The sequence below is a fragment of the Pteropus medius genome, unplaced genomic scaffold, assembly GCF_902729225.1.
Source record: "Pteropus medius unplaced genomic scaffold, Ma_sr-lr_union100, whole genome shotgun sequence".
In the NCBI taxonomy this organism is placed as follows: domain Eukaryota; kingdom Metazoa; phylum Chordata; class Mammalia; order Chiroptera; family Pteropodidae; genus Pteropus; species Pteropus medius.
Genome location: NW_024352787.1, coordinates 11,767,588 through 11,783,762, shown reverse-complemented (window position 1 = coordinate 11,783,762; position 16,175 = coordinate 11,767,588). Strand labels below are relative to the sequence as shown.

At 36.2% G+C, this 16,175-nt stretch overlaps 1 protein-coding gene across 3 annotated transcripts in view; it reads right to left on the bottom strand.

Moving 5' to 3' along the window:
• Positions 1-16,175, bottom strand: part of LHFPL3 (LHFPL tetraspan subfamily member 3) — a 533,100-nt gene that overhangs the window by 30,278 nt on the left and 486,647 nt on the right. Inside the window, exon 4 of one of the 3 annotated variants that reach the window (XM_039849259.1) lies at positions 13,080-15,393. The exons of 1 other annotated variant lie outside the window; for it this stretch is intronic. Coding sequence is in view for 1 of the 2 variants with exons in the window: in XM_039849258.1 (XP_039705192.1) it covers positions 15,365-15,393 (29 nt within the window). In the remaining variant the exon portion in view is untranslated. Of the gene's footprint in view, positions 1-13,079; positions 15,394-16,175 lie in introns of those variants that run through there. One more of the 3 variants, XM_039849258.1, reaches the window with a different exon arrangement.

The following is a 16,175-nucleotide window of genomic DNA, read 5'->3' as shown; positions in this document are numbered from 1 at the left end:
AAATGAAAGAGAAATTACAATGAATATTACAGACATATAAAGGATCATAAGAAGTTACTATAAACAGCTATATACAAACAAATTAGAAAATATAGAGAAAATGAAGAAATTTTTAGATTCATACAACTTTCCAAGACCGAATCGTGAAGAAATAGAAAATCCGAATAGATCAATCACTAGTAAGGACATTGAAACAGTATAGTAAGGACATTGAAACAGTAATCAAAAACCTTCCAAGGAACAAAAGTCCAGGACCAGACAGCTTCACTGGTAAATTCTACCAAATATTCATAGAAGATTTAATACCTATCCTCAAACTCTTCCAAAAAATTGAAGAGGAGGAATGCTTCTCAATTCATTTTATGAGGCCACCATTACCCCGATACCAAAACCAGACAGAGATAACACACACGCACGCACACAAAGAAAATTACAGGCCTATATTTCTGATGAACATTGATGTAAAAATTCTTGACAAAATACTAGCAAACTGAATACAACAATACATTAAAAGGATCATATACCACGATGAAGTGGGATTTATTTGAGGGATTCAAGGATGGTTCAACATCTACAAATCAATCAGTGAGATACACCACATTAACGAATTGAAGGATAAATATCATGATTACCTCAACAGATTCAGAAAAAGCATTTAACAAAATTCAGTATCCATTTATACTAAAAATCGCCAGTATAATGGGTATAGAAGGAAAGTACCTTAACACAATAAAGGTCGTATATGATAAACCCATAGCTATTATCACGCTCAATGTTGAAAAATTGAAAACTTTACCTCTAAGATTAGGATACCTATTCTAGCTACTATTATTCAACATAGTATTAGAAGTTCTAGCTAGAACAATCAGGCAAGAAAAAGAAATAGAAGTCATCCAAATTGGAAAGAAAGAAGTAAGGCTGTCACTATTTGTGGATGACATAATTTTATATATAGAAAACCCTAAAGACTACACCAAAAAACCATTATAAATAATAAAAAACACACAAAAGTTGTACAAAATTAATGTACAAAACTCTGCTGCATTTCTATATACTAATAATGAAAAATTAGAAAAGGAAATTAAGAGAAAAATTCTGTTTATAATCACAACAACAACAACAAAATAAAAAATACCTAGGAATAAATTTAACCAAGGAGGTGGAAGGAGGTGAAAGACCTGTACACTGAAAACTATAAGACATTGTTGAAAGAAATTGAAAAAGACACAAAGAAATGGAAAGATATGCCATATTCACGGATTAGAAGAATTAACATTGTTAAAATGTTCATATTATCTAAAGCAATCTATAGATTCAATGCAATCCTGATCAAAATCCCAACAGCATTTTTCACAGGAATAAAACAAAAAAAAATGCTAAAATTTGTGTGGAATTACAAAAGACCCCAAATAGTCAAACAACCCAGATAAAAAAGAACAAAGCCAGAGATGTCACTTCCCCTGATTTTAAACTATACTACAAGGCTAGAATAACCAAAACTGTGTGGTACTGGCAGAAAAATAGACACATGGACCAATGGAACAGAATCAAGAGCCCAGAAGTAAACTCACACATATATGGCAAAAGAGTCAACAACATACAATAGAAAAAGAAAAGCCTCTTCAATAAATGATTTTTTGGGAAAACTGAACTGCCACATGCAAAAGAATGAAACTATGTCTCTATCTCATACAAGTCACAAAAAGTAACTCGAAATGGATTAAAGAGTTGAACGTAAAGACCTGAAACCATACATACATAGAAGAAAACGATGATGGTATCTCCTTGACGTTGGTCTTAGTGATGTTTTTGTGGATTCTACTCCAACAACAAGGGACACAAAAGGAAAAATAAACAAATGAGACTGGATCAAACTGAAAAGCTTTTGTCCAGGAAAGGTAACTATCAATAAAATGAAAAGGCAACCTGCCAAATAGAAAAAGATATTTGCAAATCATGCATTGATCAGAGTTAATATCCAAAATATATAAAGAACTAATATATCTCAACCACAAAAACAAACAACTTAATTTAAAAATGGGCAGATCTGAATAGACATTTTTCTAAAAAAGATGCACACATAGCAAACAGAAACATGAAGAAGTGTTCAACATCAGTAATTATCAGGAAAATTCAAATCAAAATCACAATGAGATATTACCTCACACCTTTAGAATGGCTATTATTAGAAAGACAAGAAACGACAAGTGTTGGAGAGGATGCAGAGAAAAGGGCTCCCTTATGGACTGCTGGTGGAATTGTAAATTGGTGCAGCCACTATGGAAAACAGTATGGAGATTCCTCAAAAAAATTAAGAAGAAAATTATCATATGATTCAGCTATTCCACTTCTGGATATTTATCTGCAGAATATGAAAACATTAATTTAAAAAGATATATGTACCCCTATGTTCACTGCAGGATTATTCACAATGGCCAAGAAATGTAAACAACCTAAGTGTCCATCTACAGATGAATAGATTAAGAGGATGTGGTGTACACACACACACACACACACACAACACACACACACATGGCTGAGTAGTATCCACTACTTGCCATTTATGATAACATGGGTTGACACATATAAGTGAAATAAATCAGATGGAAAAAGACAAATACCATATGATTTCACTCATATGTGGAATATAAAAACAAAAACAAAGCAAATAACAAACAAAACAAAACAAATGCAGATTTATAGAGGCATACAACAGATTGGTGGTTACCAGAGGGGAAGGGGCGGTGGAAGGAGGGAGAAACAGGTAAAGGAGCTCGTCTGTACAGTGAAGGATGGAAACTGGACTTTCAGTGGTGAGCATGATGTTGTACATGCAGATGTCAATTTACAGTGTTGCACCCCTCAAACTTATACAGTGTTATAAACCAATGTCACCCTAATAAAAAATATGTTTTTTAAAAAGCTGGGCCAAACCTCTTTTTTTTCCTCCAAACTGTTTCTTGGTAGGATTTTGGGAAAAGACTTTTTGACTGTTTTTCTCTGACTTCTTTTACAGATAAGATTACTTATTCTGAGTATGAAGCATATAAGAGCAGGTTTTTAGTTCTCCACCTGCTGAGTTGTCTCATGGATTTCCAGTCTCTTGCAGGGGGTTACAGCCACAGCTGTTTCTGGATCTGGCTTATCTTTTGCTTCACTGGCTCATTTAAACTGTTTCTCAGTGTTAATCAATAGGCATCAAGGTTGTCCACGTTTAGTCCTTGCTCTACTCACAAATGAAAATTAGAATCATGTGAACTATTCTGATATTTCCCTTCTTTTAAAAGCATAACCTTGATTCACCAGACAGCTACAGTTAAAAGAAATGTCCAGGTTGGTGTTAAAGAGACATTGTCACACAAACCCTGGCATCTTTCCAGGATTCCAAGGTGTTGCCTCTTTGTTTTTCCTCCAAGTGTCAGAAGGTAACACAACAAGATGCCTGCATATGTGGGTGGGGATGTGCTCCCTGATAGGATCCCTGTCCCTGGCAGTGCCCTAGGGCTGCTCAGACAGCATCTATAGATGAGGGTAGAGAGTGGGGAAGGACAATGTGTGGCCAGGGATCTGGCCCTATCTATTTTGTTTTATTGTGGTAAAATATGTATAACATAAAATTTACCATTTAAACTATTTTTAAGCTTATAATTCAGTGGCATTAAGTACATTTACATTGGTGTGCAGTTATCACCATTTCATATCCAGAACTCTTCATCATTCCACACTGAAACTCTGTCTATTAAACAATCACTCCCTATCTCCCTTCCCTCCAGCCCCCATTCTACTTTCCGTCTCTATGAACTTGAACACTCTAGGAATGTCACATAAGTGGAATCACATAGTATTTTTGTTACTGGCTTATTCCACTTAGCATAATGTCCTCAACATTCATCCATGCCTCAGAATTTCCTTCTTTTTTATGGTCGAATAATATTCTGTTGCATGTATATATCTCATTTTGTTTATTTATTCAATTGTTGTTGGTCATTTGGGTTGTTTCCACCTTCCAGCTGTTGTGAATAATACTGTAGTGAAAACTGGGGTACAAATATCTGTTTGAGTCTCTGTTTTCAATTCCTTTAAGTAAGTATTCAGAATTGCTGTATCATATGCTAATTCTAGTGTCCAGAGACCTGATCTTGGGTCCTCATTGTGTCTAAGGATCTATTTGCTAATGGAATGGGACAGTGGGCTGTCCCGAGGGGCTGTGCAAGTTAAGCTCACTGCAATCTGCTAATATATATATATAATGATACCTTGTGTTTCCACTGAGCATTTACTTTGTGCTAGTTTCTGTGCTGAGTCTAGTGTCTCTTATACTACTCTAGGAGGTACATTTAATTATTACTTCTGTTTTACAGATTAGAAAACTGAGGCATGGAGGTGTTTCATAACGAGTTCAAGGACTAGGATTTGAACCCAGATAGCCAAATAGAAGGACATTAAATTAATCTGCCAGGATTGTGTTTATTTATCTAAGATAAACAGCTTATGTGGAATAATTATGGTAAAATCAAATATATAAGAAAAAAGAGCTAATGTACTCTTTTGGCTGAGCAGCATCGTGGAGGTTGGCAAGAAAAAGTGCCTTTTGAAAGGCAGCAAAAAAGGAGCCAAGAATAAAGTGGTTGACCCATTTTCTAAGAAATATTGGTATGATGTGAAACACCAACTATGTTCAATATACGAAATATTGGGAAAACACTAGGCATGGGAACTCAAGGAACCAAAACTGCATCTGATGGTCTTAAGGGTCGTGTTTTCGAAGTGATCCTAGCTGATCTGCAGAATGATGAAGTTGTATTTAGAAAATTCAAGCTAGAAACAGAATATTCAGGGCAAAAACTGCCTGATTCATTTCCATGTCATGGATCTTACCTGTGACAAAAATGTGCTCCATGGTCAAAAAATGGCAGGCTATGAGTGAAGCTTATGTTGACTAAAGCTCATGTTGATGTCAAGACTACTGATGATTATTTGCTTAGTCTGTTCCATGTTGCTTGTACTAAAAAATTCAACAATCAGATTTGGAAGACCTCTTATACTCAGCATCAACAGGTCCGCCAAATCCAGAAGAATTTGATGAAATCATGACCCAAGAGGTGCAGACAAATGACTTGAAAGAAGTGGTCAATAAATTGATTCTGGATATCATTGGAAAAGACATAGAAAAGTCTTGCCAATCTATTTATCCTCTCCATGATGTCTTTGTTAGAAAAGTCAAAAGGCTGAAGAAAACCAAGTTTGAATTGGGAAAACTCATAGAGCTTCATGGTGAAAGTAGCAGTTCTGGAACAGCTACTTGGGATGGAACAGGTGCTTAAATTGAATGAGCTGGTGGATATGAGCCCCCAGTCCAATAATCTGTTTAAAATTGAGACTTTTCATGGTGACAAATAAAACTTATTTATGTGTTCTTTTTTTTAAGCTAATGTAATATGCTTCTGTGGTTTAAGAGACTCTCTGTTGGGATCCTTTTTCCATATTTATGTTAATTTTTTCTTAGCCTGTATGAGAGGACCTTGTAGGTTACATGGAGGAGCTAGTTCTCCCTACTCTTGCCAGCATAAATCCTAGATTCCACAATGTATTTAAGGGTATCCAGTGGACCTACAGAAAGACATACCACTAGATGGCAGTATAAATCAAGTTTAAAAAAATCCAACTGCTTGCGAAATCTGTACACTGGTATCTTCAGCTTTTCCGTAGTTCATGTTAGGCTGCTTCGCTTTAATGAAAGACCTGCATTAGTACCTGTTTTCGCTAACCGAAATAAATCCGAAAACGATTTTTGCTTTAACAAAAACAAAACCAAAAAAGGCGAAAATATCTTTCAGCCTTTGTTTTGCAGCCAGTCCTCATAACAGCAACAAGCACCCTGAGCGTCGAGAGTGGTACCACCAAGCTCCTTCCCCAGGAAACAGCCTCTCAGCATCAAGCTGCTGCCATAGCTCTGAACTGTGTGTATGAGCATCTGTGCTTTACCTTGATTTATCTTGTGCATCGTTAGCAAGATGAGCCCTAAGGCAATTGCTTCTTTAGTTTATGGTCATTTCGGAGTAGGAAAGATTCAAGAGGAAGCTTCACTTTCAGATAGTAGGGGGTGGGGTGGGTTGTCGTGGGGGATAGGGGGAGTGTAGTAAATTAAGCTCCAGGAAAGCACTTTCATCATTTCTCATCACTTCATCACATGATCAGGGCAGTTATATTTAATTCAAAGTGGGTTTCAATCACCTAGAAGAAAATTCACAAGATTTTTAAAGTCAAAAGACCTAAAAGTGGGTTTTGTTTTTTGTTTTTTGTTTTTTTTATAAGAAAAACTGCTTCCAAAATTTTAAGAATTCTTGCTTAGGAGGAAGCCAAAGATTTAAGTAAATGTTTAGACTTGGGAAACTGAGTCAGCAAGATAACATCACATGCACATGCTTCTAGGGATCTTTCAGTTCAGCATCTTGGTTTGGCTAAGAATCAGCCTTTAGTCCATAATTACAAATATAGCTGCCAATTTAATCCTTGGAGGAAGTTCCTTTCAGTTAATGTCAGAGAAAAAGCCAGTATGTAAGTGATTTAGGAACGTAGGATTGACCCACAGGTTGGTGTGACATCTTAGCCCCTGGGCTCATCGACTTGTGGTTGAAATAAAGAAATAGATCTCACTTATTAAATGAGAATTCCTAGCTTTTTCTTTGAGAGAGTGAGTGCAGGAAGTGAGAGGCAAGGGAAAAGTATTGTTCCTCTTAGTTCACCAAGATATGGCTCTCGTAGGATAAATTTTAATGTTCTAACTGACATCTTTCCCAGGAGAGAGAATTATGTTTTATTTCAGAGAAGGCTGTACATGTGTACCTGGATGTTAAATGTTCTCAAAGTGGAAAACTGACTTAGAAATAGATTTGATTTTTTTCTCTCTAGCTATCATATGCAAATTATTAGTCTCTTCTAGGAGGTTCACAGGAAACCAGCATCAAAGAGATGGAATCTAGCTAATCCTCCAAGAACTGAAGTTTGAGGACATGACTTTTGAAAGGCAAACACAGGATGACTCCTGCACACAGACCACCAAGAACCCAAGTGTATTTGAAAGCCATTGTCAAAGCATGGAGTAAGGACATCTATGGTTAAGACCATCCTCTGCGACTTTACAGGCAAATTATTTAGCCTCCCTAAGCCTCAGATTTCTCATTTATTAATGGGCATAATAATACCTCACAGAAAAAATGAGATAGTACACATGAAAGCACGTGTAAACTCTATGGTGCTATACAAATATTAGTTATCATTACTTTTTTGCATGTCAGCCCACCCAACCCCATTCTTACCTCTGTCATGCCCCCAACCTACTAGTCATGTAGACTGGAAATCTGAGTGTCACCTTGGTTCTCTCTCTCTGTCAGTCTTCACCTCTTAGTTCCACCTCTCCAACCGGAGGAGTCTCCAAAGTAGACTTTCTGCTTCTCACCTAGCCTGGCTTGACTCCATCCTGCTCACTGCTGAAGAAATAATCTTGTTAAAATTGCACTTTGATTATATCTTTCCCTTGTTCAAAACCTTTCAATGATTTCCCCATTGCCTGCATAATAAAATCCAAAGTAGCTGGAATTTAAAAGCCAGTAACAATCTGGCCCTTCTACCTAAATAACATCAAGGAGAGAGCCACACAGAAATCAAAGGTGTTACTGCTGATCGATGCTAGATTGGAGGATAGGTTATATAGTCACATGGAGTTGCCAAAAAGTTTTCTTTCCCACTTCCTTGATCTTGACTTTGAGAAAGTCTATCTGAGGCTGGCCTTCCACTCTGTGGTCATTTTAAGTGGATCTTACCCAACTTTCTACCCTTCTCAACCTTCCCAAGGGGTCCTGCACTCACTCTCCTGTCCTGTAGCATGTTCTGCCATGATATTTAGTTTACTCTTTGAGAGCATGCCTTCTTTATGAAAGTCAGAAACTCACAACCTATGAGCTGAACCTAGCTCCCAAATGTGTTTTTGACTTTCACGATGTTGGTCTGCACTGTTTGATAATGTACCAACTTATCGAACAATTAATATTATAAAAAATTCTATCTTGTCTTGAGAAACTAGAAAAACTAGCAATGCTCGTCTCAGATTCAAATGGCTCCAATGGACTTCTTGCAAAAGTCGTCTGTATTGCTGTCTTCACCTCCTCAATTTCAACTTTTTCCCAGCTGACTGCTTTTATTTCCACTACTTTGTAAAGACTGTTCTTGTCAACATCACTTGTAACCTCCATAACTGCCCAACCCAGTGATCTCTTCTCTGCTTTTGTCTTACCTGATCTTCCAGCAGCATTTGATATTTAATCACACTCTAATTCTTCAAATACTTTTTTTCCCTGTTGGCCTCCATAACACCCCATTTTCTACGCTCCTCTTAGTCTCCTTTAATGGCTCCTGTCCTCAGCTATACCTCTACGGTCAGAGTGGTCTGGGCTTTGCCTGTGGACCTCTTCGATGTTTGCGTAGTCTTCCTAAATGATCACATCCATTCTCTGAGCTGTAAAAGCTAATAGCCCTGTCTACGAAATTTGGGTTTCTAGCCTGGACTTCTACTTAGAACACACATCTCTATCTAACTGCCTATCTAAGTTGACATCTCTTGAATTTCTAATTAGCAACTTGAATTTAAATTTTACAAAAAATACTTTTTGGATTTTCATCTCCCAAACCTCCTCCTCTCCCCTGTTCTTTCTATCTCAATAAATGGCACCGCCCTCCACTCCCAGGGCAAAAGTCTCATATTCCAAAAACATGTATCTGTAGTAGATGCTGTGAGGTGCCCCCAGACCCCACTTCAGGACCAGAGGACTGATTCCCTCAGCTGCTGGATGCACTGACACTTCACAGCCTTCTGCCCTTTCTGGAAATAGCCCTCAGCTAAAGAGAGCCACCACACCCAAGATCACACTCTCTGGCCGCGAGCAAGCAACTCACATACAGTGACTGATGCTTGAGGCCTGACCCCCTCATGTAATGCAAAACAACTCTGAGAAGTTACCCCAACTTCTGTGCTCCTTGTGGGGTCAGCTGAAGCCTTCACCAAGGCCGCATCACAGTCCACCATCTCCTTCTGCCTACCTGCTTCCTTCCCTCCCCCTGGCTTCCCTTCCACAGGTGTTGATCCTGAGAGCACTGCATAATAAACTTATTTCACTTTGATCTTTCTCAGAGTCAGCTTCCCAGGAAACCCAATGCGTAACACTCTCCCAAATTTGTCCACCTCTTTCTGTTTCCGCTCTGACTATTCTAGTTTAAGCCATCACCTTCCCTCATCTTGACTATTGAAATAGCCTCCCCCCAACCTCTTTGCTCTGTTCTTGACCCTACCATCCCTTTTCCTCACAATTGTAAGTTTTTTTTTTTAAGTATCCAATTAAGTTTTCTTATTTCATTGGACAAAATTTGGTATGTACAATTTAGGAAGCATGAAACAAATGAAACCATGAACCCTCCACTCAGTGACGATATGGAACTGTTGAAGTTGCCTCTATACTTTTCCTGATTACACTCCCTCCTTAGGTGGCCCCTTCCCCAGAAGTAACCGCAGTTTTGTGATTTGTTTTTATCAGTATTTTGCTTCTATCTTTATAGTATTGCCATGTAGATATTTATCATTAAACAATGAAGAATTTTGTTTTGCTTTTTTTTGAGATTTATAAAAATGAAGTCATAGTGAATCTTCTGTAACTTATTTTTTCCCCACTCAACATTAAATATCTAATATAATAATTTATGTAGGTGTTTGTAACTTAGGTTTATTCATTTCTATGCTTTAGTAGTATTAAATTAATTAACTGAATCCACAATTTATTTATCTACTCTCTGTTGGTGAATATTTGCTTTCTATTTTTGTACACGTGTTTGGTCTTTATATGCAAGAGTGTCTCCAGCATGTATATACCTAGGAATAGAATTATTAATTTAGTTTATGCAATTGTTCAATTTTACAAGACAATGCCAAATTGTTTTTCAGTGATTATATCAATTTTTACTTAACAGTTATAAGAAACCTGTCGCTGTACAACTATGTTAATACTTAATGTTGTTAGACTTTTACTTTATGCCAATAAAATGGATATTATCATTGTGCCATTGACATTTGTCGATTCCTAATAAAGTTGAGTATCTTTTCATATGTTTGCCATTTGTGTTTCTTTATCTGTTAAATTTCTGTACATATCTTTTGCTCATTATTCCTTTTTTTTTGGTTTTTAAGAATTCTTTATATACTGTATATTGTTATCCTTTACTAGTAATATATTTAGCAAATACCTTCTCCCAAGTTGTGGCTTTTAGTTTTCTTTATAGAATATTTTGATAACAGAAGTCTTTTATTTTAATCGAGTTGAATTTATGAATTATTTTCTTTATGATTTTGTGTTTTATTCAATAAATCCTTCCTTTTCCTGAGATTATACATATTTTCTTCTAAAAGTTAGAACTTTACCTTTCGCATTTAAGTTTTAATTCATTTCATGTAGGTTTTTGTGTACAGTGTGAGTCAGATATCTCATTTCCCTTTTTTCCAAGTGGATAACTAAAGAATTGTGAAGGGTCTGAGATTTTATCCTACTTGCAAACTAAATTAGCCTGCCATAGTTTCATGGATGCTGGCAGAACACAAGACTTCTGTATCAGAGACAAAGGACTTCATTCCTTATGGCACAACAAGCAGCAAGTTGGTATTGCTTCCCCATGCTGCATTCCCAGAGGGTTATGAGAAGAGGGCTGGATGATACCTGCATTATACTATGTTGCATTACAGGAGAGGAACACTGAGCTTAGAGAATCTGAATTTTTTTAATTGGGCAATAAGCCAGCCTGAACTTTGCCCCAAAGGGAGACATTTTTATTATAGAACAATTAACAAATTTATTCTTTGCTCTGGAGAGAGGCCTTGTCTCTACCTTCCTAGGCTGTTTGCTGTACAGTCTTGAACAGCAAAACTGTACAGCAAAACTTATATGGAAGCTTTCTTCCAGATAAGATGTGAGTTTGTGTTTACCAGTTACCAGAGCCCTAGTAAGCTCTTTAATTTCATAGTTTATAGTTTCTTTGACCATATGGAGCACGTATGATTGAATTCCAGACTTGAGAGGGCCAGGTCTATGGGTTAAAAATTTCAAGGGGTGAATATTTCTCCCCCGCTACCCCCAATCTAGAGCCAGTGAGTGTGCAGAGAGACTTCTTGATAGGCTTCTTTTGTTTGCTAGCATGAATATCTTTCCTGGTCCACCTGTCAAAGATTGTGGCTATCTTCAAGTGTCCTGGTTTAGGGTGGGATTCTCAAATTTAGCTCATCCAGTTCCAATGCCCCAAGGCTTAGTCTCCCATGCTCTATTTTGATATATGGATTTGCCTTTGGGCAATCCCAGTTTTTGCATTTACTTACACTTCACACTCAGTTTTCAGTTTCTTCTTTTTTTTTTTTTATGCCTTTGATAAAAGTAAGATTTCTCTTACTTTCTTGCAAGCTAAGTCATGTATTAATAAATAAGCTCATTGTAATTCATCCAAGACCTGGTAGTATTATATAATGAAGGCTTTTTAGAATATCTAGTTCATACTGCTACAAGCAGAAGCCAAGAGTAATCTTTTAAAAATGTAAAATAGTTTGCATCACTCTTCTCTTAAGGCCCTCAGATGGCTTTTTCTCACACTTAAAAAATGTACCATTCTGGCCTACAAAGCCTAGAGCTCATTGGCTCAGCTCACATAATCCACCTAAGTGCCTTGCCACTCCTCAAGCGTAGTGACCTTGTCCCTGGCCTTTATACTGGTGGCTTCTCTGTGGGGCATGTTCTTCCCCCTTTCTTTATATGGCTGGCTCATTCTTTTCTTTCTCACTTAAATGTCACCTTTCTATAGTGTCCTTCCTTGATTAGCCTTCTCATTTTCCTATCATCACCACCATGTTTTAATTCTCTCTAGGGTACCTATCACTAGCTGACATTTTCCTGTTTATTATCCTTTTTCTTACTAGAACTTAAGACTCATGAGAGCAGAGATCTTGCTTGTGTGGTTTACCACTACCTTCTCAGGGTTTAGAATAGTACCTGGTACACGTAGGGGCTCAGTACTTATTTGTTGAGTGATTAGATCTGAATATTGGCTAATCTCTTTAGACAGGACCTAGGCTCTCCAGTGCTCCACTGTGTCCACTTCTTCCTATCATTTCCCCAACATGACTGTCTTTGCTTTGTTAATCTATGTATCTACCTGACCCCTGTAGGCATTTTAATTTTCAGTCCCTGATCATAAATGTTACTCTAACTATCTTCAGCATCTTGAGAGCAGAGACTGTGTTTTACATTTCTTTTCTTCCATCAATGTCTTGCATGTAAGTAGGAGGGGGAAGGAATTAATATTCATTGAATATCTCCTACTGTCAAGCACAACACCACTACTATAATTTCCATCCTCACAACACCACTATGAGGCTGGGTATTATTTATGTTCATTTTATAGATGAGGACATCAAAGTTTAGAGTTGTTCAGAGTTGTATAGTAAATGAAGTATCTGGCATTGGAACCCACCTAGATTGCACATACTCAATATGAATTATTTCTTTTTTTTATTATATATTTTAATTAAAATTTATTGGGGGTGATGTTGATCAACAAAATCCAATGAGTTTCAAGTGTACAATTCAATGATATGTTGTATATATATTGTATTGAACTATTTCAAAAGGGGTGCTCATGTCTAAAGAACAGGTGGCTGTTTTCAATTTGCAAAGTAAGGATTGAGTAATTAATTCAATATTTCGGGTCAAGTTTTACTTGAATAGTCTGGCTTTTTCCTTATCAATTTTATTCCACTGAGAATATGAAGATTTAGCTTGAGGTATGTCTATATTTGGCTAGAAGAGGCTTTGGAGATGTTAACGATGTGTTCTACATGAGGGTCCTGTATATCCAATAAATGTCTGCTGGTAGCAAATATTATGGAATCTGAGAGCAAGGAGATCTGTTATTTAAGTCAAATCATCACCTGTCCCTAGGTCACTGGACAAAGACAGACACTGAATGCACTGAATGTGTGTCACACAACCAAGCAATTTTTAAAATAACAAAATCTTATTTTTATTTTTTATTTTTTACAGAAATTCAGATATTCCAACAAATTTCTTTACATTTCCTGAACCTTAAAAAATTACACACAACTTTTGGACGCAATACAACAGAACAGAATGAGAAAGGGAGTCACTTTTTTTTTTTTTAAAAAAAGTTAAAAACATACTTCTTATACTTAATCAACATTTAGTGATTTACATGTGTATTACCTATGTACAAATAGTACATTGTCAATGACCCATCTTCAGAGCACTGTGGTATGCTAAATTACACTTAGGTTTTATGGAAAAAACTTTTTAAAAACATTTGCATGTGGATAGGAAACATTTTTCATTTTTGTAAATACCACTATTAGTGATGTAAAACTCCAATGGAACCTATAATTTACATGGATAAGAGAAAACCCATACCTTCTGTCATTATTGCAGATAGAGAGGTATCTCTCTTTAAATAAAAAATGAATTCTTGAAAAGTTGTGTGTAATTAAATTTAGTAAGTAGGGTGTTTTGAATGCAGTGGAAGAGCTAATATTTAAAGCAACAAATAACTCCCAGAATGGCTGATACTTTAGTGATAATAAGTATTCCCTTAATTTAGTTCTTTAGAAAATCCCTATCTTTGTGAATTGGGTTTCATTCATTTAAGTATACCTGTAATATATTTTTAGCCATTAGAAACATAATCTTGTTTATGGTGAAAAGATGTCTAGTACCAGAAATATTTGGCAAAAACAGGAGTGTGATCCTAACAGATCCTAACAGAGGGTAAGGAAAATCAACCATGATCTATATTACTCACATTATCCTCCATAGGTGCTCCAGTAATATATGTTAATTCGATCTTAATTTTGAGCCTAAAAATGAAGGCATGTTTCCTGCTCAGGTATAGAACATGGTTTGGCTTACACTGATTAGCCCTGAATGTACAATTTAGCTTGTGTTCATTCTCAAGTAATTGGCTACTTCAATTTTTAAATATTTTCCTGTTGTTGTATACTGGCAGGATATGTATGAGGTGGGGGCGGGGGAAGCCTGGGAGCAAAAGATTGTTGAAGACGACTGATCAATTGTACCTACTTTCAAATGCCAACAAGCTAAAAAATTTTTGAGTATTTTGAAACCAACATTAGTAAACAAAAAGGCAACTTACTCCTACCAAGTTTCTTTGACCTGTATAAGTATATATTCAGTTATTTCTAAGGCTATTAAGTTATTATTTAGTTAGTACCACTTACTATCATTTAGAAGTAGATTTAATGAATTGACTTTTTAAAAAACAAAACAAAACGAAAGTGCCTGTCTGTAGGAGACTTAAAGGATATGGATTTTTGATGACATGATGGCAAAGAAAGAGAAAAAAACATATTTAGATGCCTACTTATAAAGTGTATTAAATTACTATGCATATACTAGGGGGAATTAGAAAAAGTATTTATTTTATAGCAGCCTATATATTACATGTGAGCATTGAAGATGAAAATGAGCTTTCTACATTTTTCAGAGTTCCTCGATGTTCCTGAAAGATAGGGAAATCTATGTTGTTTGAGAACCTAGGATGCAAAGATGTACTTCTTGTAATATACAGCTTGATGGAGTAATAGTTTATGTCAGAAACACTTTCTTAATAACAACTTGTACAGACATTAAACTGAACACAGACTGGGTAAAAAGTTTGAAGTGTTACATCTCTCAACTGAGTGGTTGTAACTAATTACACAGTGAAATAAACGAACAGCAGAGATGGGGGAACCTAGGTCATGGCTCCTAAGAAGATATTCAGAGGCATTTTCTAAGATGCTTTCTCAATAAATGATGCTTGATCAGCCTCTTGGCTACTGAGATAGGAATAATTTCAGATTGACTGCCTTTTTAAAAATGATGTTGAAAGATTAAAGCTTTTTGTTTTCAGTTCGATTTAAAAAGGACAGTTTACAAATCTCAGTACATATATATTTTACATGTTAATTCTAGCACATTTATATTTCTCTTCTTTGAAGTATTTCCTGAATGTGATTTCTCATGAATGCAATTTCTCATGAATGTTATCTGATCTTATTCAATGATAGTTTCCAATGAGCTGGTGTTAAATCCGTAATCACCTCTCCTTCCAGAAAATCACTCCCATATCTGCTGATCTAGATTTACAGGTGCTTTGACAAGTGGATGTTTCACTCTTTTTCATATCCATTTCTGTATTCTGATCTCTCCCAAGTGTCTTCCTTCTTGATGTTGATGTACAAAAGCTGTTATTCGATTTGTTTAGCTTGTGCTCATTCTAGAGAATATTGGCTTAGCAGAACTGCAGAAAGGGATGGGGGGAGGTAGGGAAGAGAAAGAGAAAAGAAAGAAAGGAAAAGCATCATTTTCTGTCAGCAAGATTTTTGCACATATTTGTCAAAGAAAAATCATACCAACAAATGTCTCATACGCACTTGTTACAAAGAAGACTGAAAAGTTTGAGTTTTCTATTCTATTAAACAAACAGCACAGTCTTCTGGCAAGGGGTTCCCCCCTATAACCCAAACATGCGTATTCCGTATATCTGGGTGAAGATTACAGGCTGCTTTGAAGGAACAAGGAAGGATGCGAAAGGATCTCAAGTGTCACTGTTTTTTTTTTCCTGATATAGAAAATGCCTCATGTGAGTGTTTTCCTTTTCTCTTCAAGTTTTATTTATTTATTATACAATCAACATTATAACAACTAGGAAAGAAATGATTATAAAGATGAATCATTCACAATCTAATCACCTTGAGACACCAATTGTTTTCTTCCCATTTTTTTTCCCATTCCTTATCTAAATGTGGACTTATTTTATATAACTGGAAACATGGTGACACTTATAGATGACACTTTTAACATTATATTAAAAACAGCTTCCTACATTTCCACTCTTTGCATCATCAGCATCAATTTCTAATGGCTGCATAATATTCCATTCCCATCCCCATTCCTTTCCTTTCTATTCTCCATTATTTCACCATTGTCATATATGTAGGTAGGTTTCTGGAATTTTCGTTATTATCAGTCATGAATATCTTTGCATATAAAGTTCGATTTGTTCTTTTAGGGTTAGGGTTA